At 51.2% G+C, this 22,904-nt stretch overlaps 1 protein-coding gene across 5 annotated transcripts in view; it reads left to right on the forward strand.

Moving 5' to 3' along the window:
• The first annotated feature begins 22 nt into the window (after positions 1–22).
• WDR25 (WD repeat domain 25) overlaps positions 23–22,904 on the forward strand; it is a 143,051-nt gene continuing 120,169 nt past the window's right edge. Inside the window, exons 1-3 of one of the 5 annotated variants that reach the window (XM_059686383.1) lie at positions 66–2,450; positions 3,228–3,274; positions 3,562–4,402. In XM_059686383.1, coding sequence (XP_059542366.1) covers positions 2,385–2,450; positions 3,228–3,274; positions 3,562–4,402 — 954 coding nt within the window. In that variant the 5' untranslated portion in view covers positions 66–2,384. Of the gene's footprint in view, positions 2,451–3,227; positions 3,275–3,561; positions 4,403–22,904 lie in introns of all 5 variants that reach the window. The other 4 variants (XM_059686409.1, XM_059686392.1, XM_059686399.1 and 1 more) reach the window with 4 other exon arrangements.

The following is a 22,904-nucleotide window of genomic DNA, read 5'->3' on the forward strand; positions in this document are numbered from 1 at the left end:
GAGGCCACCGCTGATTGGTTAGATGCCTCGGCGCTGGCGGAACACGACTCGGGGGCGGAGTGCAGGTAGGACCGGCTCCGGGAGGACCGGCTCCGGGAGGATCGAGCGCTTCCGGTGTGTGTGGTGAGCGGCGGGCCTGGGGCGGGAGGGTGCTGCACGGCAGCGGCGCGAGCCCTCCGCGCCCCTTGTCGCGGACCTTTCACCGCCGCTGTCCTCCCCTTCATCGCAGGCTCTTTCCGAAAGCGCCGTGCTCAGGATCACCCTTAACCTCTCGCTCTTGACAGCTCGGCTAACTCCTGTTCATTCTTCAAAACCCAGCTCTGGTCGTATCTTGTTTGTTCTCTTCATTAGTCTGTGGCCTCCGGCGTGGGATCGTGTTTCGCGTTTAGTCTCTGGCCCAACATCAGACTCAACATAGAGCTTGGCACAGAGTGGGCACCCGGGAAATGCTTGTTGAATGAGAATCTCCTGTGTCTTTACTTTCTTTGTGCCCCTCCCATCCGGTGCTGGGACCCAACAGTGAGCAAAACACGAAAACTCCTGTCCTCAGGCAGCTGCCGGGCTGCTGAGGGTCCTTGCCACGCCCCGCTCCGTTTCTCCCGTGAGCTTTCCTTTTCTTCTAGCGTTCCTTCTCTTCCTCTCTGTGTAATCACCCCGCCTTTCCATGAAAAAATTTCCTCCTCCCCTTTTGCCTTAGCAGTGGTTCTCAACCTGTGGGTCGCGACCCCTTTGGGGGTCAAAGGACCTTTCACAGGGGTCGCCTAAGACCATCGGAAAACACATATATGATTACATATTGTTTTTGTGATTAATCACTATGCTTTAATTATGTTCAGTTTGTAACAATGAAATTGGGGGTCACCACAGCATGAGGAACTGTATTAAAGGGTCGCGGCATTAGGAAGGTTGAGAACCACTGTCTTAGAAACAAAAAACATATTCTTAGAAACATAAAAACATTCTCCTAAAAGTTGGTTGTCCCACTGGCTCCCCGTTTTTGCCTGTTTTCTTCGAGTCATCTTGGTTCCCTTCTCTCTGACCCTGTTTGATCGGATTTGTTGCTTCTCGCCATCTGCTCCCTGACCCCCGCGGAGCATTATCCAGGTGTCACCTGTCCTAGGCCTGCCTCAGCCTCCCTCAATGAACCCCCACACCCACGGCCACCTCTATTCTCCTCTCTCTTCTCTCCTTATCATTTCTCACCCCCTGACACCCCCATTTCATTGATTAGGATCTGTTTCTCACCACTGGCATGTGAGCATGGTGAGTGCAGGGCATCGTTTCCCTGGGTGCCTAGTGTGGGGCTTGGCGAGTAGCCCGTTCTGCGTCCGTGTTTACTGAACGAATGAAAGGCACATGAAGCAGGTAGTATTGGCATCCCTGCCGTCCACCCTCCTGTGTTCGTGCCATCCTCGCTGCCTTGCCTTGTTAGGAAGCGGGGCTAGGGGACCCCAATCCCACTGCTCTCTGATCTTTGGCTGTAGACCTCGTCTTTCATTCTGTGAGGGAACCACTGTGGAGGGCTGGGTGGGTGAGAATCCATCCTAATGGCCAAGCACAGGCGCCCTGCCCTGGTGGCGGGGGCCTGGTGGGTTCCCTTTGACAGGAAGGAATGGGATGCTGTGCACAGGAGTTGAGATGTCTGATCAGGACGGGTATTTAGAGAACAGAAGTGCCAAGTCATCCACGGTGCTCAGTTCCATTAGTGTGTACTTAGCCCACTATGTGATGTTAGTTCCATCTGAGACGGGCCGGCCTGTTTTAGAAGTTTATTTTAGAGGATGGCTTGGTGTGTGGATGAGGCTGCAGGTGCGGGTGGGATTTGGGGAGGAGGCAGATGACCTAGCTTGTTTGGGGTGAATGGCACCCTTTGGGGGAAAGGCGTGGAAGGGGTGGGGTGTTTGACTCCAGGGGACCTGAAATCCCTCTCTAAGGGGTGGACAGGCTGTCTGGAATGGCTTGACTGATGACCCAGAGGGACCCCGCCCAGGGGAGGAGGAGTTCAGCCGGCGTATTAAGGAGGGAGGGCGGGCACTCTGGGCTTTGTCAGAAGTTGGTCCTCGCTGAAGTTTTCCACGCTGCTCCACCGCGCCCTCTGCTGTCCGGGACGGGACGTTTCCCGCATCCTTGTTTTCCTCTTGAGGCGAGTTTGTGTTAATAGCACAGAACTGAACTCCAGATGGAATACTTCCTTCTAGAAACTAGTTGGTGACCGTTTTGTCATGTATGATGGCTCAGAATCTCAGGAAAGATTTTTTTAGGGAGGGGGAACTCCCTGCTGTGTGAGTCTGTGTGTTGGAGTGAAACTGGCAGGTTTGGATGACACCCTTGGGCCCCTCCGCCTGTACTTGTGGGTCTGTCACTCCAACTGGCTTCGAGTGGAGATGGGGTATCTGGGGGAGAGTCCCAGAGAGAATACAAGGAAGGACGAGCCCAGAGAGAGGGCAGAGGTGAGGGTAGCACGCTTTCCCCACCTGGTGGATCTTTCCTTTTCAGGGTTTTCAGACCTAACCTCATCCCTTTGATGACTGAATGGCCAATAAGCTGCAGGCTCTTTGTACATCTGTCTTTGCAAACATATCCAGGTATTTGTGTAGGATGCAGTTCTATAGTGGGGATGGTGCTGTAAAAACGATAGTGGTTCTCAACCTTCATAATGCCGCGACCCTTTAATACAGTTCCTCATGCTGTGGTGACCCCCAACCATAAAATTATTTTCGTTGCTACTTCATAACTGTAATTTTGCTACTGTCATGAATCGTAATGTAAATATCTGATATGCAGGATGTATTTTCAGGGGTCGCGACCCACAGGTTGAGAACTGCTGATACGTTTCAGTTTGTAATAGGTACTCCCCAAATTGCCCTTCCAACAGTTTCTTTATTTTTCAAATTATTATGATGTTTACATTTTTAATTTTTATTAAGATACCATTGACATATAACAGTGTTCACGTTTAAGGAACACACGTGCTGATTTGGTACATTAATACATTGCAATATGAGTACCACCATAGCATTAGCTAACAACGCTATTACACCCCATAATTATCCTTTCTTTTTTTGTGGTGGAAAGGTTGCCAGCATCTGGGTTATTTGGCTGGCACTTCCTGGTTCCTCCTCCTTTTTTTCTTTTGTATTGAATTTATTGGGGTGACATTGGTTAATAAATTTATATAGTGTCAGGTATACATTCTGTAATACATCATCTGTATATTGCACCAGCAGGCATCTTTAAAGTCCCGGGTCTTTCTGTCCAGGCATCGTGTCTACAGGTACTTGGGTTCTATTTTATGTCTTTCAGTAAAGCTTTTGTTTTCTTCATGTAGGTCTTGCTAGTTTGGGGGGCGGGGGAGGGTGTTAAATTTATTCCCATATTTCCATAGGAAAATGACCCCTTCTAATTAATTATGCCTGATGTATAGAAGAGCCCTCATGCTTTATGTGTTTATTCTTACGGTTTTTCTGTCTCAGATTTGCCGGATGGCATGATTTCTTTTGACTTCGCATGGCGGTAACTATTCTTCCATGCGTGCTTTCTGACGTCTGATTTTGGTCTTAGGTCGTTTGCCCTGGAGGGACCGCGGGACACAGTGCCTTCAATGGCTTCACTGGTGGCTTATGATGACTCAGACTCCGAGGCTGAGAGCGAGCCTGCGGGAAGCTGTGCTGCCGCCGGCCAGAGGAAGGACTCTTGTGTTACGGTCGAACCTCGCGGTCAGGATTTCGCATCGGGAGTCCTGGACGGGACAGGAGGCACACTGCCCACCAAGCACGGCTCCTGTGAGGACCCAGCCGGCCAGCGCCTCCCACTGGCTCGGCTCTGGAGGAGCGACCCAGGCTCTTGCCCCAGCCAGAGGCTACAGTGGCCCAGGACAGAGCCCGACGTCACCTTCCCCACAAGCGAGCCTCCTCGTCCTTCCCTGTGGACCAGCCACGCTCCCGCTGGCCATGGGCCCCGGGCAGCCGCCTGCTTGAAGCAGGTGAGACTCTCCTGGGGAACTTACGACCCCCCTGGGCCACCTTTCGGTGCCCAACCCAAACCTGAGACCCCGGGGAAGAGTGGCAGCTCTCTTCAGAAGAAAGGGCGAGAGGACTGTATTGTACCCTACACCCCGAAGAGACTGAGATGCTCGCAAGCGTTAAGCACAGAAACGGGCAAGAACAAAGATGCGGAGGCCCCGGGTCCCCCTCTGCGCGCCCCGCGCCCTCTGTGCACGGCCCCCCACGTGTCCGAGTTCATCCAGCCGTACCTGGGCACCCCGTATAAGGAGACCCAGATATCCCAGAGGGTCCTCTTCCACCTGCGAGGCCACAAGGGCCCCGTCAGCAGCATCCAGTGGTGCCCCGTCCTTTCAAAGAGCCACATGTTCCTCTCGGCTTCTCTGGATAAAACCTTCAAGGTAAGTTTTGAGCGGAACTGCTCTTTTTAGTTACCCTCAGGACCAAGCTGCTGGGATGCGTTATTCTTCAAAGCAGCGACGTGGGGGGTTACAGGCGGCACAATTCTTTTTGGGGATTTCTGTAATTCTCTCTGATGCATTCAGGAGAGGCTTCTCGTTGGTCCATTCAGCCCACTGCTTCCCTGGCACTGCCTTGCCAGGCGCCACATGCTAGTCCGTATCCCTGCGGGGGCACTGAGGACATCCAGACGCGCTGGCATCCAGGGAGGATGTGGTCCCTGGAGAGAGCGGACAGAGGGAGAAGAAAGCAGCCAGGCCCGAGCCCCGTGCACTCGGGACATCTTCTGAGACTCCCGTGGAGTGCTGAGCGATGCCAGCTCTGTGCCAGGTGCTGTGTTACATGCGGGGGGTGCAGAGGTAGACAGACCTGGTCCTTGGCTTCTGGGCACGCACATTGTGGTAGGGGCCGCAGGTGCGTGGCGAGGCACCCAGAATCCTGGGCCCAGGGCTGTGAGGACCAGACCCCAGCCAGACCTCCAGCCGGATACATAAGTGCTGCAGGAACCCGGTGGGAGGGACGGCTTCCAGCCTGGGAGGGCTTGTGAAGGCTTCAGAAGCAGGGGTGGTGCATTGGTGAAGCGGGGGGGGGGGGGGGGGGCATTCTTGGCTCTAAGCATGGAGGCCTTAAGGGCCCGAGGCTGGGGAAGTAGGCAGGGGCCACACAAGGAGGACTGTGGTGGCTTATTGGAGGCTTCCAGTTTTTTATTGTTATTTACTGATTTTAATGTATACTGAAGCAATGCAGACTTGCAGTAAGCAAGCCTCAACGGCACAGGTGAATAGTGTCACAGGCGTGTCCCACCTGCCTGTAACCTGTCTCCAACCCTCTGAGCTGTACTCTGTGTCCCGCCTCGCTCTCCTCGGCACCTAGCACGGCACTTATGTAGGAGGGGCCAAAGAGATTTGGACTGAAGCTTCCTGGAAAGAAAATGGCTTTGGTGATGGGATGACATGGCTTCGCGTCCAGCTTTGCCGGGGAGCAGCTGGTCCACTGGCCTGACCTGTGCCCTCCATCTGGCGTCGCATCTGGAAAGGGCATCATCGTACCCGTGTCTGTGATCATGTGGGAAAAACACTCACCAAGCCCCTGGCACAGAGCTAGGTACCCCGTTGGTGCTCAACAAATGTCTGTTCCCTCTGTTTTTCTCAGAGTTCTGGAGCCAGCCTGCCCAGGACACTGTATTTGCAAGTTCTGTTTGAGCTTTTCCCCTAGGAGGCGCTTTCTGAGGTGAAGAAAGGAAGCCCGCCCACAGCGATGTGAGCCGAATCACTGGGGGCCTTTTTAAGTGGCCAGTTGGAGTTCTGACCCGACTTGTGTTCTTTTCAGGCTGGTAGAGCTACGCGGGGCCATGGTCACGTTCTGGCTTCCGTGTGGAGCCCAGGGGTTTACACGCAGGTCTTTGGGGCTCTTCCTGCGAGGAGGCCCTGAGGTCTGCCCAGAGGCTTCTGGCCTCCTGGCCTCCTGCTGTGCGTTGTCACAGGCGTGGGTCGGTCCCACAGTCCCCGGGCTTCTCGGCTCTCCTTCCCGAGAGTCTGTGCCCACGGAGGGGGCCGTGTGGGGTCTGGGTGTGGCCAGGCAGCTTCTGCAGGCCCCATCTGTGGTCTGGAGTTACAGTGATCTGGGCTCGGGGTTCATTTCCATCCTCAAGAGCTTTGTGACCTTGAGCAAGGCACCTAACCTCTCTGAGCCTGTTTCCACTCAGTAGAACCAGCAGATGAGTTGTGTGGCTGGGGCTTCTCAGGTGGGACAAATGCCCAGGTGCTGTGTCTAAAGCACCCAGGCTAACGCTGGGCGCACGGTGGAGTTTGGTGGAGGGTAGCGTGGTCACAGGCGGGCCACCTGAGGGATGCGGGCAGCCCCTTCCTAGTACGTGGAGGGAGGGGCAGATTGGCAGATGTTGACAGCAATCTTGAGGAGGGAGAGGCCCCCTTGATAATTTTCAGACAGAGAGCATCTGAGTGAAACCACTGATTTGGGGCATTGTGTTTGCTCAGTTGTGTAGCGAGTGTTCGTGGAGTAGGTGAGTGTGCACTGGGGACGTAGAAAGGGCCCCATGGAGGGGACCATGGAGCAGCCAACTAGCTGTGACACCTCTTGACCAGAAGAGGGCGCACTCGGTCCAGCTTGGGAAGGCTGGTCAAGCCCAGGGGTGATGCACTGAGACCTGGGTCCAGGGCCTTTTGCAGTGGGGTGGGCTGGTCAGAGTGGCTGTGCTGCCCGCCCCGAGGAGATGGTGTGTGCTGCTGGGCCTGGAAGCCTCCAGGGCGCCCTGTCCACTGCAGTGTTCGTCCCCCGAGGAGGCTGCAGGAGCGGCTTTGGAGGTGGCCCCAGGCGCAGAGCATGGCTGAGTGACTCCTGATCCTCTCCTTATTGTGGTGTCCTGAAAATGAGGGCTTTTATAAACCGTTAGCCAGGGTTCTCTCTGCTTTAAGATGCACGAGTTTTCAAGACAGACTAGGCGAGGGAGGTCTTGGCTGAGCCCTCAGATGTGCTGTGCCCTCAGGTTCCTGGGCAGGATGATGTCAGAGGGTGGGCGGTGGTAGATCTTGGGGAACCTTGTGATCTGGTATATGATGTAGGGGGCATAGGAGGTATTTTGTGGGCACCGAGTCTGGAGTGGGGACAGGGCTGTGGGTGCAGGTAGGAGTCCTGGCTTGCTGCACTCCGGTCCTGGGTGGAGAGCAGATGGTGGGTGCAGCAGGCAATGAGCACCCCCCCACTCTGCTCCTTTCCCTAGGGTGCCTTTCCCCTTGCTTTGGTTAAAGTCTGCCAGAGTGCCTCCCCCCCCCCCCCCCCCCCCCCACACACACACCGGATCAGGAAGGAGGGAAGAGTTTGGAGGCTGGGGTCACAGCGCTTCACTTTGGATGCTCCCTCTGCCACTGGCTGTGTGATCTCTGGCAAGTCACTTAACTTCTCTGAGCTTCCCCGTGTGTTAAAGTGGAGCTACTTACACATGCCTTTCTGGGTTTTCATGAAAAACAAATGACACTGGATATGAACTACCTAGCGTGGTGTCTGACACATAGTAGGCACTTCCTGTGTGCTCTTCTTGCTTTCTCCAGGAATTTTCTCTTTTCCTCAGCGTGCGGTGGTCTCGTTCTGCCTGCGTAGCCATGGAACCGTATCTGCTACACCGTGTAGATTTTAAGCTACTTGAGCACGGGATCTGTGCCAGACTCATTTTTATATTCTCCGTGGCACCTGGCACAGAGTTTTGTACATGTTAAGTGGATTAGTAAAGATTAAAAAAATTGTTTGGGATTTTATTTCCAGCCTTTGGGGAAGGACTGTGTTTTAAGTGCACAAACCCCACTTTCCACCAGGGGGCACAGTGGGACTTAATATAAGCAGCTCTGTAAGCTTCTAGAATCTGGAAGAATCCTTGATTCAAGGTAACAGCTACTGAGATACGATTTTTTTTTTTTTCTGATCAGGAGAAAAACAACACAATCCATCTGATTAATCTACAGAACGTGGAGTGCCAGTTCCTTCATCTCCTTAAAATGTAGCTTTGGAATTCATAAATTTCAATTGGGCACATTACAGTGGAAAGATACTTATTTTAATATGTTCTAAATGTTCTGTGAGCTGTAAAATATGCTCATATTAGTTTTGAAAAATTTACAGCTAGAGAAATTAAGCAAAATAAAACAGTGATTCATAACTCCCCACCGATGCTCTGTTTTCGTGTCAGCGACCCCTTCCTGCCCGCGTCTGTCGCGAGCATCTGTTCTCCGGAGCTGTGATCCCGGCACCGAGACCCTTTTCTGCACTCCTCGCTTTTCCCCGTGTCCTCGTTTGGCTCAACACGCTTGAATGCCCACTGCACATAAAGGTGCCATTCAGACTCCGAGGCCCTTTTTGAAGGAAGCAGCAGCGACGTGACCTCCTTGAACCAACCTTATTGTCGGCCCGTGTTCGGAGCCCCCTGCCAGGTGCCCGAGCTTTCCCAGAGGCATAGCGCAGGCTTCTTGCTTCTGTGTGTGAAAATCGGGAGTTCTGAAACACAAAGGATCCTAAGGAAATATATGAATTAGGTGTTGTTTATCTGTTTTACACAATGATTTCTTCAGGGAATTCTTCCAATAACAAACTTCCTTAAAATGCTTACATATGAACTTTTCCTTATTTTTTTTTTTTAAAATTATTTTTTAGAAAGAGAGGAAGGAAGAGGGAGAGAGAGAGAAACACCCCCTCCTGGGGGTTGAGTCCGCAGCCCCGGCATATGCCCTGACTGGGAATCAAATCCACAACCTTTTGGTGCACAAGATGATGCTCAACCAACTGAGCCACACCAGCCAGGGCTAAACTTCTCCTTTTTGATCATGAATGTAATAGATGTTTACTGTGAAAAACAGGAAATACAGAAAATATGAGGCACAAAGGATACAGCAGACATCATTGCTAGTCCTAAGCCTGAGTGGGCACCCCATTAACATTGGGGCCCTCCCTGGGCTGGAGGACGCGCCTGTATGTTTACAGAATTGGGCTCACGCTGCGTCGTCTGTACAGCTTGGGTCTCCCCCCTCACCCCCTTTTTTTCTGTACTGTTTGTAAGGGGCATTTTTCTATGTTAACAAAAAATGTCCCCAAACATATTTTTCCGACTGTCTCAAATTCCAAACTTTGCTAATTCCATGTCATTTCCTGTCATGGCCTGCTTTTGTTTTGAAAAGTCAGTCCTGCAGTGAACATGGCTATATGTAAATGTATTTTTTTTTGAAATTAAGGAGCATACCCTGCTTGTATATGTAAATGTCTCCATGATAAAAGGATGTAACATAAATTGGCATTAATTTGCAAAGAAAAGTCTTTTTTTTTTTTCTTTTGCTGCCTCGATGCAGTTAAGATGGGGTTTTAGCTAAAGAAAGCCTTTGTGTGTGGCGAGGGCCACCTGAGTAGGTTGGCAAACCTTCTGTGCCGTCCTCACATCAGACTCTTGGTTTCCTTCCCTGCCTGCTGCCTGATAGCTGTGTGACTTTCGGAAAATCTCTGAGCCTCTCTGATCCCCTAGTTGCCTCATTGGTAAAATGGGGATCATGGCTACCGATTGGGGTTGTTGCTGTGGAGAAGGAATGAGGTGATGTTTCTGACTCTCCTGCACCTGTGTTGATCAGTTAAAAAACAGAGAAGACAAGTTAGGATCCTCCACCTCTTAATGTAACCCCTGTTTTTTTGTGAAGCTTTTGTAGTCTGTCTATAGATGCAGAGTTTGTAAGAGTTTCAGTGTCAGTGTTCCTGAGATAGATACTTTTAAAGATTTTGAAGTTTTTGGGGTTGTCTGTGCCAAGCCACTTACCTGCTCTGTTTTCACGAACTGCACACTTAGAAGGCAGGGATTGGAGGGCTGGGTCCATGTGTCCAACCCGCTCATGTTTAAATGTTGGCCGGTTCACACAGTGTTTTGTGTCTGAGGCTCCGGCAAGGAGGGGCGGCTTACACCTGAAGAAACCCAGGAAAGCGAGATGTGCCCACCTCCCTCTGGCCAGGGAGGCACCGGGTTCAGCCGGGCCCCTTCCCACGTGCGTCTGAAAGAAAGGACTTGGTTCTGGAGCCCGAACACTGTGGTCTCACTGTGCTGCTTGCCAGCCCTGTGACCTCTGAGAGGCTTGAGGCCAGAGCAGAGGCTGGGGAGAGCTCACCGTCCCCAAGCGCTTACCACCTGTGAGGCAAAGTCCCAAACAGTCCCTCTTGTCTTCCCCAAGGCCTAGGAGGCAGGGGCTGTTCTCACTTCTGTTGTACAGATGTGCACGTGGAGGCACAGAGGTTAAGGGATTTGTCCACAGTCACACAGCTGGTAAATGGCAGAGGCAGGATGGGGAGCTGGCGGTCAGACTCCACAGCTGAGCAAAAGGCTGCAAGACCCTCTGCTCCCCGCCCCTGAGAGTAGAATAAAGGATGAGAAAGCAAGTCCCCTCCCCCCAGCAGTGCCCAGCGCCCTCCCAGCATCAAGCCCCTGGGTTCTGTTGAGGGGCATACGGAGAAGGGATGATTTCTGTGGAGGCTCGGATTTACATTTTTATGTATTGCAGGTCCCGGCGAATGTATCATTGTTAGCGTATTCTATTATATTAGGGTATCTTAGATGTGCTTTGTAGAAAGTAATATATCTCACATTCAGAGACAAGAAATTTATGGATTCAAGTGCCAGAGTGAGGGTTATTTCAGTTTTGAAAGAATTATTCTTGACAGATTTTGCAGAATGAGATGGAGAAATGATTTGATGTGTGGAGTGAAGAGATGGGGAGCATTATGCAGATGATGGGCAATTTATTGGGGAATCTATTGGAAGTGAGCGATGCACAGCTGGGAGGAGGGCTGGGTTGTGGTGGTGGGCGTGCGGTAATTGGGGAGTGAGTGATTAATGCGCATCAAGGGTAATTAGGCGAGCCAGGAGGGAATGGGTGGCGTGTGCCTGCGTGCGCCTGTGTGTGTGCAGAAGGCACCTGGCTCCATCTTCATTGGATGGGGGCCCAGAGAGGGAAAGACACTTGCCCGAGGGCACACGGTGAGGTCAGGTGGCCGTGTGCTGCTGGGCCCTCTGTGGGGAGTGTTTGTGTGCTGCCCTCTCTGGGCTCCCCTCCCTTCAGTGAATCCTCCCAGGCTTGGGAGTGAGGGCTCCAGGCTGCAGGACAGCAGGGCTGCGGAGCCTCCTCAGCCTCCCCTTCGTGGGAAGTGAGGATTTTTGACACTCCTCTCCCCCATGTGAAAGCTGTGAAGTTCCGAGGCCAACAAAGGAGACGGTGCCCACTTCTCACTGGCTGCCAGAATGGCCTTGCAAGCTCTCGCCTTGCAGGAAAAAAACACCCGGGTTGAAGGAGGAAGGAAAGGAAGCCCAGTTTTCCGCTCCTGGAAAACTTCGCTGGGCTCTGTAGCCTGTGTAGCCAGGGCAGGGCAGAGACAGCCCCTGGGAAGGCGCAGACTGTCCTCAGGGGACCCGCCTCATCCAGCTCATCCCTGTCATTAAGGGAAGAACAGAGCAATTTGGGAAAATGCTTTTAATGTAATTGGAAAATGCAGATTGCAAAATTGGCACACTTAGGCATTGAGACCGTCTAGTAAATTATTTCCCACTGCTTTTAAAGCTTGGACACAGAAGACTCTTAAAGGCGCCCACCTAGCGCCCAGTGATGGCTTTGTCCTTCTCTTTAAAAAGCGAGTGGTTTTAGATTTAACTTTGTTATCATGTAAGTGATAACATATTGGGGAAAAAATGCAAAATGAAAAAGAAAAACAGAAATGGCAGAGATTAAAAATGTTACCACACACTCTCCCCTCAAGGACAATGACCGGGACCTTTCCAGGCAGCACTCCTTCTAGTCTGTCTTCCCACGTGCGTCTGGGTTTAACCAGAGCACAGGTGCTTCGTTTTGTAACCAGCGTTTCAAAATGGCAGGATGGTTATTTCCCCCCGATAATTGATAGTATTTTTACCCCTTAAAAGAAGGGGTGGGTGAGTCACTCCGACCTCTAGACCTTTTCTCATAGCTCCTGCTGTTTCTCGTCGGCATCTGTCCCCGACGACACACACCGAGGGACCCCATGCACGGGGCAGTGGAGTGCCGTGCAGGGGTGCAGGGACCAGAGCACTGCGGTGCAGGTGGGAGGTGCAAGTGAGTGAGACTGCTGCGCTCAGCCCAGGGTCCCTTGAAAGCCACTTGCACATCGCCTTTCTCTGGCTACCTTCCTGAAGTCTCTTTACTCCAGGAGGTGAAAGAGAGCGTGCCTCCACTCCTCTGCGGGACACCGTGACCCAGGCTGAAACGCTTCGCCAGGTCCTGGAGCCGCTTCCTTCCCATGATCAGGCCACAGATGGGTGACACCCTGGGCGCTGGGCAAAGCTCTTGCGTGGCCTGGGTGTCCCCGGAGTAACCTTCTAATTAAAAAAAAATCTTTTCTCTCTATAGTTTTCTACCTCGTTGCCTTTCTGTTTTATTTTATTTTTTCTGGGAAGTTTTCTCCACTTGTTCTTTCAATCTTTTTAAAGTTTATTTTGTATCTCTGCTGTCATCTAGTTAAACTTTTGTGCTGAAATATAACATAGATTCAGAAAAGCGTTCTATCATATTTTTACATTCCAAGGGCTGTTTCTTGTTTTCTGAATGTTCCTTTTAAAAGTATATAGTCTATTTGTTTATTACATATTTATAAGGTCTTCTCTTAGCTGTCTGAGTTATTCGAAAGTTTTCCTGTGTGTTCTGAGACGTTTCTCTCTTTTCAATTCCTTTTGTCTTTTTGCTTTGGTGTCCGTTGCATGTTAGAGATTTGCTGCTGCTTATTCTGATTCAGGAGGGAGGCCTGAAAAAGCTGACGTGACCCGGGCCTCTGCCTGTGTGGAGTGTGTGTGTGTGTGGGGTTGGGCGGGGGATGAGGGGCTTGTTGTCCAGGGTGATGAGAGGGGAAGCTGGTGTCACCGCAGGACCCCCAGATGTGAAATTGGTATTTCCTCTTGCTGCCCAGTGTCCCTTGCTGCCTGCACCTCAGAGCCGGGAAGCGGGCTGGGTGTGCTCCGATGCCACCTTCACTCCCTGTGCTGAGTTCTCACTCCCGTCAGCTGCACATCTTTCCCTGCCTGCGCACAGACCGACGGCGCGGTTGCCAGTGGCTGCGCAGCCTCCCGTCCGTGGCACACACCATCGGCTGTGTGTAAATGTGACCGTGTCTTCTTGTCCTTGAGCGGTAGAACTATGACTTTTTAAAATGTTTGCTAATCTGACGGTATCTTGTTTGAGGACCAAACGAGCTCGTTGACGGGCAAGCTCTTTCAGAAACCAGCCCGGCACCTGCTTAATGCTAAGTGTTTGTGGTCCTGGTTCTTATCCATTAATCTCCTGTAGTTTTCTCTGGGCAATTTACATGCTCATTTACATGCTATTGGCCTGTTGTCATACACATTCCGCCCATGGGTATGTAATTCTTTTATTTTATTTTTTTACGGAGAAAATAAAATTTTTTAATTATTTTTTTTGTGGTCGAGTCTATGGCTTTAGCGATGAATCGTCCTACCCCATCCCGAGATCTGATAGTCAGCTGTGTTTGACCTTCCTCTAGCCGTGATTAGCTTGAGCCAGTTTTAATTCTCATCTCTTCCAGATTGTGTGTGGGTCGGGCCGCGTGCGCCCGTGGTGACTGTATGCCAGGTGCCAGGCATCCAGCGAGATCAGATCAGCATGGGGGGGGGGGGGCGGCAGCCCTGCTTTGTGACGCCCCCTCCCCGGAGGCTGGCTGCTAATGATTTCAAATGACTTTCTTCTCTCCCAGCTTATCCTGCAGGGCACGCACGGTAAGCCTCTGCTACCCAGACCTTCCCTCAAACAGAAATGTTGTTTTTGGCCACAAAAACAACACAGAGACACCATGGAAAAGCAGGGAGGTATTAAGAAAAGAATTGCCCATCATCTCTCCACCCAGAGGCAATGACTATAGACTTCTTAGTATATTTCCATTCAATCTTTACAAAATAAAAAATTCAACATAGTTGAGTTCCAACCATACATGTAATTCTAAATCCTCCCCCACAACAGCAGCAGTTTTTAATGCTGTAATTTATTGCAGTGGTTTCCAGTGTGGTCTGCAAACCCCTGGGGTCCTCCAGCCCCTTTCACGAGGTCTGTGGGTGAAAATGATTTTCATAATGGTACCTAGAAGTTATTTGCCCTTTTCACTCTCATTCTCTCAGGAGCGTACATGGAGTTTTCCAGAGGCTACAGGCCGTGTGCTGTTGCAATAGATTAAATACAGAAACGGCCCTGAGAACCCAGCTGTCTTGTATTAAGCCAGCCATTTAAAAAAATGTAAACAATGCCTTCTCACTAACTTTTTCTGTCCTGGAAAATACACTTATATTTCATCAGAAATGTTATGTTAACACCTAGTGGGCTAATTATTGTTACTTTCACATAAATTACTATTTTAAATGCCTCGGTCTTAATTTCTAATATGCTAACTATGGAGCTATCCCTACATAAACAGCAGCTGTTTGGAGTCCTCATTAACTTTAGAGAGCATAAAGGGGGCCAAAGGTTTGAGAACCATGGTTTTATTTCCGCCTGTAACTTCATTTTGGGGGGGATGCATATATTGATAAAAAAAAAAGGTCACATTCGGTGCTGGTGGCTGGGTATCGGTGCAGCCCAGCTTGGTCACTACCTCCTCCTGTTTGGTTAGATTACCAAACTATGCGACCAAAACACGACCCTGGAGGGTCCAGGCCTTCCCTCAGCCCCCGCCTCTTCTCCCTGTCTTTCCTCTACCCTTTGTGAAGACGATTTTACAGCAATGATGACAAAAAAAAAAAAAAAAGAAAATCTCCCAACTCCACCAGACACTAAAACGATGATTATCCTTTTAACACCCGCCCATCCGTTTCTGGTCCATATGGGCTGGTGTTTTCGAAGAGTGCACACAGTTCCGACACCCGCCTGGCCCACTTAACACGCCCTCCCAGCCTCCACCGCTCTGGAGGGCCGTCAATTCCCGGCTCCGCGGTGCTCTATCGAGTTGATTAACCGTAATTTACTTAGCAGTCCTTGGACACTTAGGTGGGTTCTAATTTTTGCTATTATAGATAATGCTGAAGTAGTTATCTCCATGCAAGACACCCTTTTCTGTTGGATTATTTCTATCAGATTGATTCCCAGAAGTGGACTGCTGGGGTCAAAGGGTTGTACATTTTCATGCGTTCAGATCCGTCTCCTGTCAGATTGCTTTCCAAAAGGATTATACCAATTTGTACCGCCACTGCAAAGCCTGCGTAATAACCAACTATTTTGCTTAACTATCATGCCTAGAATTTTCCCTCCGAGCCTCAAGGGAGCAGAGGCCCTTATCTAAGTGAGTGTGATCTATAATTATTTAGACTAACACCAAAATTGCTTTCAGAACATGGTAACCTGCTGAGTTTAGAATTCTAATTCGCACACGAGCTAACATTAAAAGTTTCACAAGCAGCAATCTCTCTCTCCTACTCACAGTGTGTTTACACAGCCCCGACAACTCGAGAGAGAAATTAAGAGCTTTTATAAACAAAAGTGGTCTCTCCCTGAACTACTTGGAGTGTTATTTTGAAAGGTACAAAAACACAAATTAAAACACATTTTCATTGTAACCTTTAGTTAGAAAAGTTGTTTGTTTTTGTCCTGCTCTCTTTTCATGTTATCATCTCTCATTCAAGTGTGTTCTGAAACGGCCCAGTTCCTTGGAGACCTGCCATGGCGCTGTTAGCTGGAAGGGGACAGGGGAGAAGCAGCGGTTGTCTCAGGTGCCAGGGACGAGGAGAGGCACTGGGGTGTGTGTGTGTGTGTGTGTGTGTGAGAAGGAACTTTGCAGCACCCAGACCTGGTCAGCTTGGGGAGTGGATTCTGGGCCAAGGGGGTGAGGATGGGAAGGGTCAGGGTGGTGGGCTGGGCGGTGGATGAAGCCTGGGTCGGGGACACCGGGGCCCCTTCTGGAAAGGTGTGTGCTGCTCTGGACAGAGCCCCGAACTTGGCCCTGAAATGCGGCGTCCTGGGCCCTGGAGCCCAGCGCCGTGCTGGGCGCACTGAGTATTCAGAAGAGGAAGGGACGTCCCTCCCTGATTTCTCATCCGTGAAATCATCCCCTCACAGGTCTGCGAGACTCAGACGGGTGAGGTGATGAAACCGCTCTGTAAACTGTAAAGCCCTAACAAATGGAGGTATTATCAAGAACTCCAAGCCCGGGTTTACTCTGTAATTGCCTCCTAAGCTGCGCTCTTAAGCTCGGAGCCTTGCAATCCAATTTGCCTGCAGTCGCCTCGATTCCCTGAACAAGTCATCCGATGAGCTGAGCGCCATGGCGCCCCGGGCCCCTCAGGCGCACTCTCCTGGGTGCGCTCCCTATTTGCTGGCTCAGCAGCTGCGTGGCTGCTGTGGCAGAGGGCTGGACGGGGGATGCGCAGCTCGTGAGCCAGGCCTCTGGTTGGCAGCTGTGTGGCCAGTGAATCCCTTGGGCCTGTTTCAGGACCTCTCTCTGGTGTGGGCAGCCAGGGCCTCCGAGGGCGCCCAGGGCCCAGACCTGTGAGAGGAGACCTGGTCTCTCCACTTCTTTCTTCCTTTGGTCATTTGTCCAGCCATTGATTCCATGCTGGCTGTCTAGGCCCTGGGATCAGAGGGGACCAGACACACCCATGCTGGCAGGAAAGTTAATGGGGGACAGGCCTGAAGACATGCTGGAGTAGTGGTTCTCAACCTTCTGGCCCTTTAAATACAGCTCCTCATGTTGTGACCCAACCATAACATTATTTTTGTTGCTACTTCATAACTGTCATGTTGCTACTGTTATGAATCGTCATGTAAATACCTGATAGGCAGGATGGTCTTAGGCGACCCCTGTGAAAGGGTCGTTTGACCGCCAAAGGGGTCGCGACCCACAGGTTGAGAACCGCTGTGCTAGAGTGTGGCAATGTGTGTGGGCCCTCCAGGGGCCTCCTGTGTTGGGGACAGGAGTACAGAGGGGAGTGGGGTAGGTTTCTGGGAGTCAGAGGGCAGGGCAGGCTGAAGGGAAGGGGGCGGCCAAGCTGGGTCTTGGAAGATGAGACCAGCAGCCAGGGAGTGGCTGACCCAGCGCCACAGGGAGGGGGCAGGAGGGCTGGTCTGGGCAGTGTTGGGTCCAGTGAGGGGGGCCCCGCGGGGCCTGTTGTGGGCTTTAGCCTGGATCGTCCGTGCAGGAGGCTGGCTGCTGCTTCCTGTGCTGTGCTGGGTCGGGCTCCATTCCGGTGTTAAATCCACACCAGTGTTTTGCCCACAGCTGGGGCATTGGGCAGTCAGCTGACCTCAGGAGTCCCTCTATGGGGCTCAAGCCTGGCCTCCACACTTTCTAACTGTAACTCTGGGAGAGTTGGAGAATTATTGGGACCTTAATTTTCCCATCAGTAAAGTGGGGATAGTAATAGCATCCACCTCAGTCTTCTGAGGATTAAACAAGAAACCCCATGGAAAACTCTTAGGAGAGTACCAGGCATATAGCAGGCACACCATAATGCTGACTGGCAGCAGCACCAGCCTTGTGCCCATTTTACATATGAGAAAACCGAGGATCAGAGAGGGGCACTGAAGGACATGGAACTCCTAAACACAGAGGCTGTCATTGTCCTGTATTCTGGGCTGTTCTTTGTTACTTCCTGCTTGGGAATTTCAGAAAGTAGTCATGTGAGTGTAGGCAAGGCCTTTAATCTTTTTGAGCCTTAATTGGTCCATCTGTGAAATGGGAAGAACCATCATGTAAGTTCCATGATGATCGGGGATTTTTCTTCCCTTGTTCCTGGATGACAGCGGAACGCATAGTAGGTGCTTAACAAACATTTGTGAATGCATGAATAACACTTGCCCAGACTACCCCACTTTGGGCTTCCTTGAACCTCAGGTGTATGGAGAACCTTGGGGGCAGTCTTGTCCACATGCCTGGACCCCTGTCTACCCACGTCTGATATGTGCAGGAAATGTCCCCATGGGGAGCCAGGCTCTGGCAAGAGTTTGGAAGATGGAGCCGGGAGCTAAATCAAAGCCACGATTGTCCGGCATCTGCTGAAATGTTTGTCTTTACGCTCCTAGGTAATGGGCTCAGGCTGATGCTTGTAGCTTGTGCGTTTATTTATTATTTACTTATAAATCATGGATCCAGGGAGGATTTGATGAGACTTACAATAAAAGATATGCATACAGGGCAGCTGTTAAAGCAAAGCAGACCGTGAAAAGCCACCCTGCAGGAAAAGGGGGCACACAACTCAAGTTCTGCGCCGACCACTGTCCCCGGGCTGGCAGGGCACGGGTGATGGGGTGCCCAGGTCTGGTTGCCCGAGCAAAGCCAACAGAGTGGCCTGGTGTGGGGACTGGGCTGGCAGGATGGCAGTGCTCAGGAAAGGTAGTTTCTTCCAGGGCTGGGTCTTTGCTGTCCTGGGTTGAGATTGGGGTCACAGTGGAGGCCTGGGGGCATTTCTGTAGAGGTCGGCCGTAGGAGTTCACGTGCGCTGCTCCCTAGGGCAGGGCTTGTGGGTTCCAACCCGACTGCCTGGGCTGCTACTCACTTTTCTGCACCTCAGCTTCTCTCCTGCTAAGTGGCGACAGCAATACCCAGCTCACAGAGCCATTGTGAGGCCACATATGCTGGTGTTTGGCTGTGACCTGGCACTTGGGAGTGTAGTTGTGAATCTGACCGGTGTGGGCTGTGATCCTGTGGTTAATGTCGTCCTGGCGGGCAGGTCAGGCCCTTCACTCCAGCCCACGAGTGGAGAGGAGGTGCCCCTCCACGCCCTGGGCACTGTCCACACTGACCCTGTGCCCGCTGAGCGCGGCCAGTTCGTTATTGCTGAAAAACACTTAGAGAGTTTGAAGGGAAGGGAACATACTTTTTAATTATTTCTCTGCTTGTCTCCAGCAGTCCTGTTGTCAAGGAAACCAGAACCTTTGAAAAGCTTTTCAGCTTCCCGGTTGGAAGAGGATACTTGTGCCGGGCTTCTGTTGTCTGTGGAAATGGACCTGTCGGGCTGTAACAGAGCCGGTTTCTTTGAAAAGGGCCTGCTTCGTTCACGTCTCACAAATAGAATCCTTTTGACCTTTTAACAGAAGATGGGAGGTTGTTGCTGATATTTTCTCTTCTAAAAGAACTGCCGGCATTGTTGACTCACAGTATTTAATTCACTCAGTGTGTGTTGCAGGACATGGTGCTGGGGGGTGGGAGTGGGCTACTGAGAGGATAGGATGTCTCACCCTTCCCTGCAGGACACCTGGCCTCTTTGGGACAAAGGCCGGGAGACAGACACGTCCAGTGCAGCATCATGACTGCCCTGGTGCGGCGGCGGCGAAAATGCTAGGGCCACGAAGGCCAGCTGGCGAGGGCCAGTGTCCGGGAGAGTCACCGGGGGTCCCAGGGAACAGGTAGAAATTGTTCAGCAGCAAAGGAATGGAAGAGCATTCCAGGAGAAGGCACAGACTGTGCAGGCTGGAAGGCGTGGAGCAGCAGGCTGCTCTCAGTAGACTGCAAGGCTGTTGGGTGAGGCGATTGGGTTGGATACATAGAGCAAGTGGAGGGAGACTGCCTGGAGAAGACCCAGGAGGCAGGGGGTCAGGAGTGTGGGTGGGAAGAGGGTGGAGAGGCACGCTCGTCACAGCTGGTCTGCATCCCTGCTCCATGGTGCACGGAGCCACATCACTGCTCACAGCCCCGCTTCCGAGGGAAGGGATGCTGCTAACACGCTTTGAGTTCAATAATTCACTTTTCTGCAGGAGTACAGCTTCCACGGTAATGTCTCAGCCAGCATTGCAATAAAACTTTACGATAGTTAAACCCTATCAAGGACATTGGCTTTATATGAAAAAGATAAATCATTGTTACAAACACAAGGAGTCTTGTTTTTAAACAGCCCTTGTTCTTTTTTTTTAACTTTAAAAAATGATTTTAGATTTATAGAAGAGTTGTAAAAGTAATCCAGAGAATTCCTACATACCCATCACCCAGCTACCCTCATGTTAACATATAACCTGCTGCCTCTGAGAAATGCCAGCAGCACGGCTCTGTCAACTACGGGCTCTCTTTGGATTTTACCCGTTTCCCCACTAAGGTCCTTTTTCTTTTTCAGGATCCAATCCAGGATCCCATGTAGTATTCAGAGCTCTTACTATTTTTGTTGATTTATTTTCTTGGGGTGCGGGAAGGGAGTGGACTGGACCCTGAACTGGCCCTTATTCTGAGTTCCCTGTGCTGAGTCACCCCCACCACGCGACGGTCCCTGGCCAAGCTCAGACTCAACACCTTTTGGTTTTCAGGACCTGTTTCCTCGTTGCATCTGAGCAGGACCAGCAGAAGGTTTGCATGTTAATGAGGCTTCCCGAGAGACCTCTGATTTATCAAGTGCCAATTGTTCCTCTTCTAACGGTTGCTGCTTAGTGATAACAGGGCTCCGGGTCCATATCGTTCCTTTTTTTTTTTTTTCCTTTCCCCTTTTTCTTTTTTCCTTCTGGATTTAACCCAACTGGACCTTTGGGCTAATGTTGACATTAGTGAGAGTTTCTAGGGAACCTTTCACCACATTGATGTTTTTACACAGCTTTCCTGCGGTTTATCGGATAATTGAGTGTCTCGAGGCAGTAACTGAGAGTACTGCATTTAATGAGAGAAACTAGAACATTCTTTGCATTCAGACAGATGCACAGCTGTGGTGACCGTCCCCGACAGAAGTCTCTGCTGATGTCTCCTGCCCTGCCCTCCCTCCCTTCTCGCACACTCCTCCCCTGCCTCTCCCCTTCCTCTCATCTTTTTCTTCACTGTTTTCCATCTGCTGTCCTCGGCCTCCTGCCCCTCCTCCCCCATCCCTGTCCCCGCCTGACTTCTCCGCTCTCCTCCTCCCTCTTCTCATCCTCACTCCCTCCCCCCAGTTTCAGTCCTTTCTCTGTGACAGGCCAGGAAAGCTGTTGCCACGGAAACAAAAGCCCGGCAGAAGTGCCTCTGCTTTCAGGGTGTTTCTAAGATGATGACGCAGATCATGTTGAGTTCTAGAATCATCTAAGCCCTGGCCCCTGGCCTCTCGCGTCCCTTCATTTTCCAAAGGCCAGCTTGTGCCACAGCTCATCATTCTGTCCGCCACACGGTCATTTTTCATATGGGAACCTCAGAATCTGAGAAACCCACTGTTCCCGTTGCTCCAGGACTGGTTGCAGCTGTGGGAGAGAAACGCAGCTGCATGTCCTGATATTAAGGGGGGGAAAACGCACGGGGAGAGGCAGGGCTGGCTGCATGGGGAGGGGGCTCACACCATCAGTTGGGTGCCTGGGATGGAGATGGGGGAAAGAAGTAGAGCTGGGGCCTTGGAAAGTCTTCACATACTTCGTTTCACTCAACAGATGTCCAATGAGGACTTGCACCTGCCGTGGGGGAGTCCCGGCTGAGGGTAGCAGAGCTGGGGGGGTGTGGTACCCCCCTTGATACTTGTCACAGCAATCCCCTGACTCCAGCTGTGTCAGTTCTGCGGAACAACCCGCATTAGGTAGACGCAGGGGTCCCCTCAAAGGGCTGTTGGCTTCTGTGCCTCCGTGGTGCTGGTCAGAGCGGGCGCAGCGTGGTTCCTGCCTGTTGGCTGGGGGCCTGACCCTGCCGCGGCTTGTTGGCATTAGCTGGGATCTGGAGTTTTGCCCTTCAGCAAACACCAGCTAAGAGCTCAGCAGGGGAGAGTCCATTCATGGGGTATATTTAAGTCTGTGCTTATTCCCAAAGGTAACTTCGCTTCATAACCTTAAGCTTTTATTCCTATGCTTATGGGTATCCTGGCTCCGGGGTATAAAAATAAGACTTCTAAACTCCAAACATTGTGGAAACGCAAAAACATTTTCATTAACAGAGGGTGTGATGAAAAGGGAAAGGCGCGCTCCGTCTGGGCCTAAGTGGTCCTGCACGCGGGTCTTTTTATTTTCAATATCATTTCGAGCTTATTTAAATATCGCCCCTTCAGCAGTGAATTTTAAAGGACGGCAGCTCTGGAGTGTGAATAACTGCTTAGCTACCCACAGTATTTCTAGCGAGTTGCTCTGACTTAAGTTGATAATGGACTCCACACAGCAGTCACTAATGGATGGTAATGTGGAGTGTTTTTGTTATTATTGTTTTCATTTGAGAAGAAAGGTTTGAAATTAGCATAGTAAATCTCTATGGGCTCTTTACAAATAAAAGAATATTCACGTTAAAAACAACTTTCAGGAAAGATGTATGGTAATGAATAAAACATCAGTGAGTGAAAATAAGCGTGTTTAATTATTCAAGTAGAAGTAGTAATTTAAACTAATTATTGCTTGCGGATTTCATAATTCAGTTTTTGTCTCGCAATAATATTTCCTCTGGGCCTCCGGGGCGCGCTTTGGCGGCTGCTCCGGCTCCTGAGCAGGAGGGGGCTGTCCCTCCCAGTGGCCACAACCTCTGCCCCACCTGGGGGAGCGGTGTCCCTGCTGCTGTGGCCGCCTGGTGGCCTCAGTCCCACATCGCACTCTTGCTTGTCATTTTCTTGCTTATCACCTTTTCTGGTCACTTCCAGAGTCCCAGACCCCTGCCCACGAGTTCTCAGTGTCATGGGGCAGGACCCCTCCCTTCCCCCCAGTGTCCTTGGCTTCCCTGGCCTTCTCAGAGGCTTGTCCTCACGTTCCCACAAGACAAGTCCTTGCCCTTCCGTGCTGCCCCGAGTCCCGTCTCCTCTGGGTGGCTCTTCCTCCCACCTTGGGAACTGACACTTCTTTCTCCCCGGAGCTTTGTACAGGCAGGTTCTTGTGGTCCTTTCAAAAAATTGTTTAAATTCATTCTCTCTCTCTCTCTCTCTCTCTCTCTCTCTCTCTCTCTTTCTCGGCTTTTCATGTTTCTTATTTTAACAGAAAAACCCAATTATTTAGAGGCCTGAAAAGTTCTGGAGACTGTAGGGAGCAGCCCTCTGCCCCAGCTCAGCGC

The sequence above is a fragment of the Myotis daubentonii genome, chromosome 1, assembly GCF_963259705.1.
Source record: "Myotis daubentonii chromosome 1, mMyoDau2.1, whole genome shotgun sequence".
In the NCBI taxonomy this organism is placed as follows: Eukaryota; Metazoa; Chordata; class Mammalia; order Chiroptera; family Vespertilionidae; genus Myotis; species Myotis daubentonii.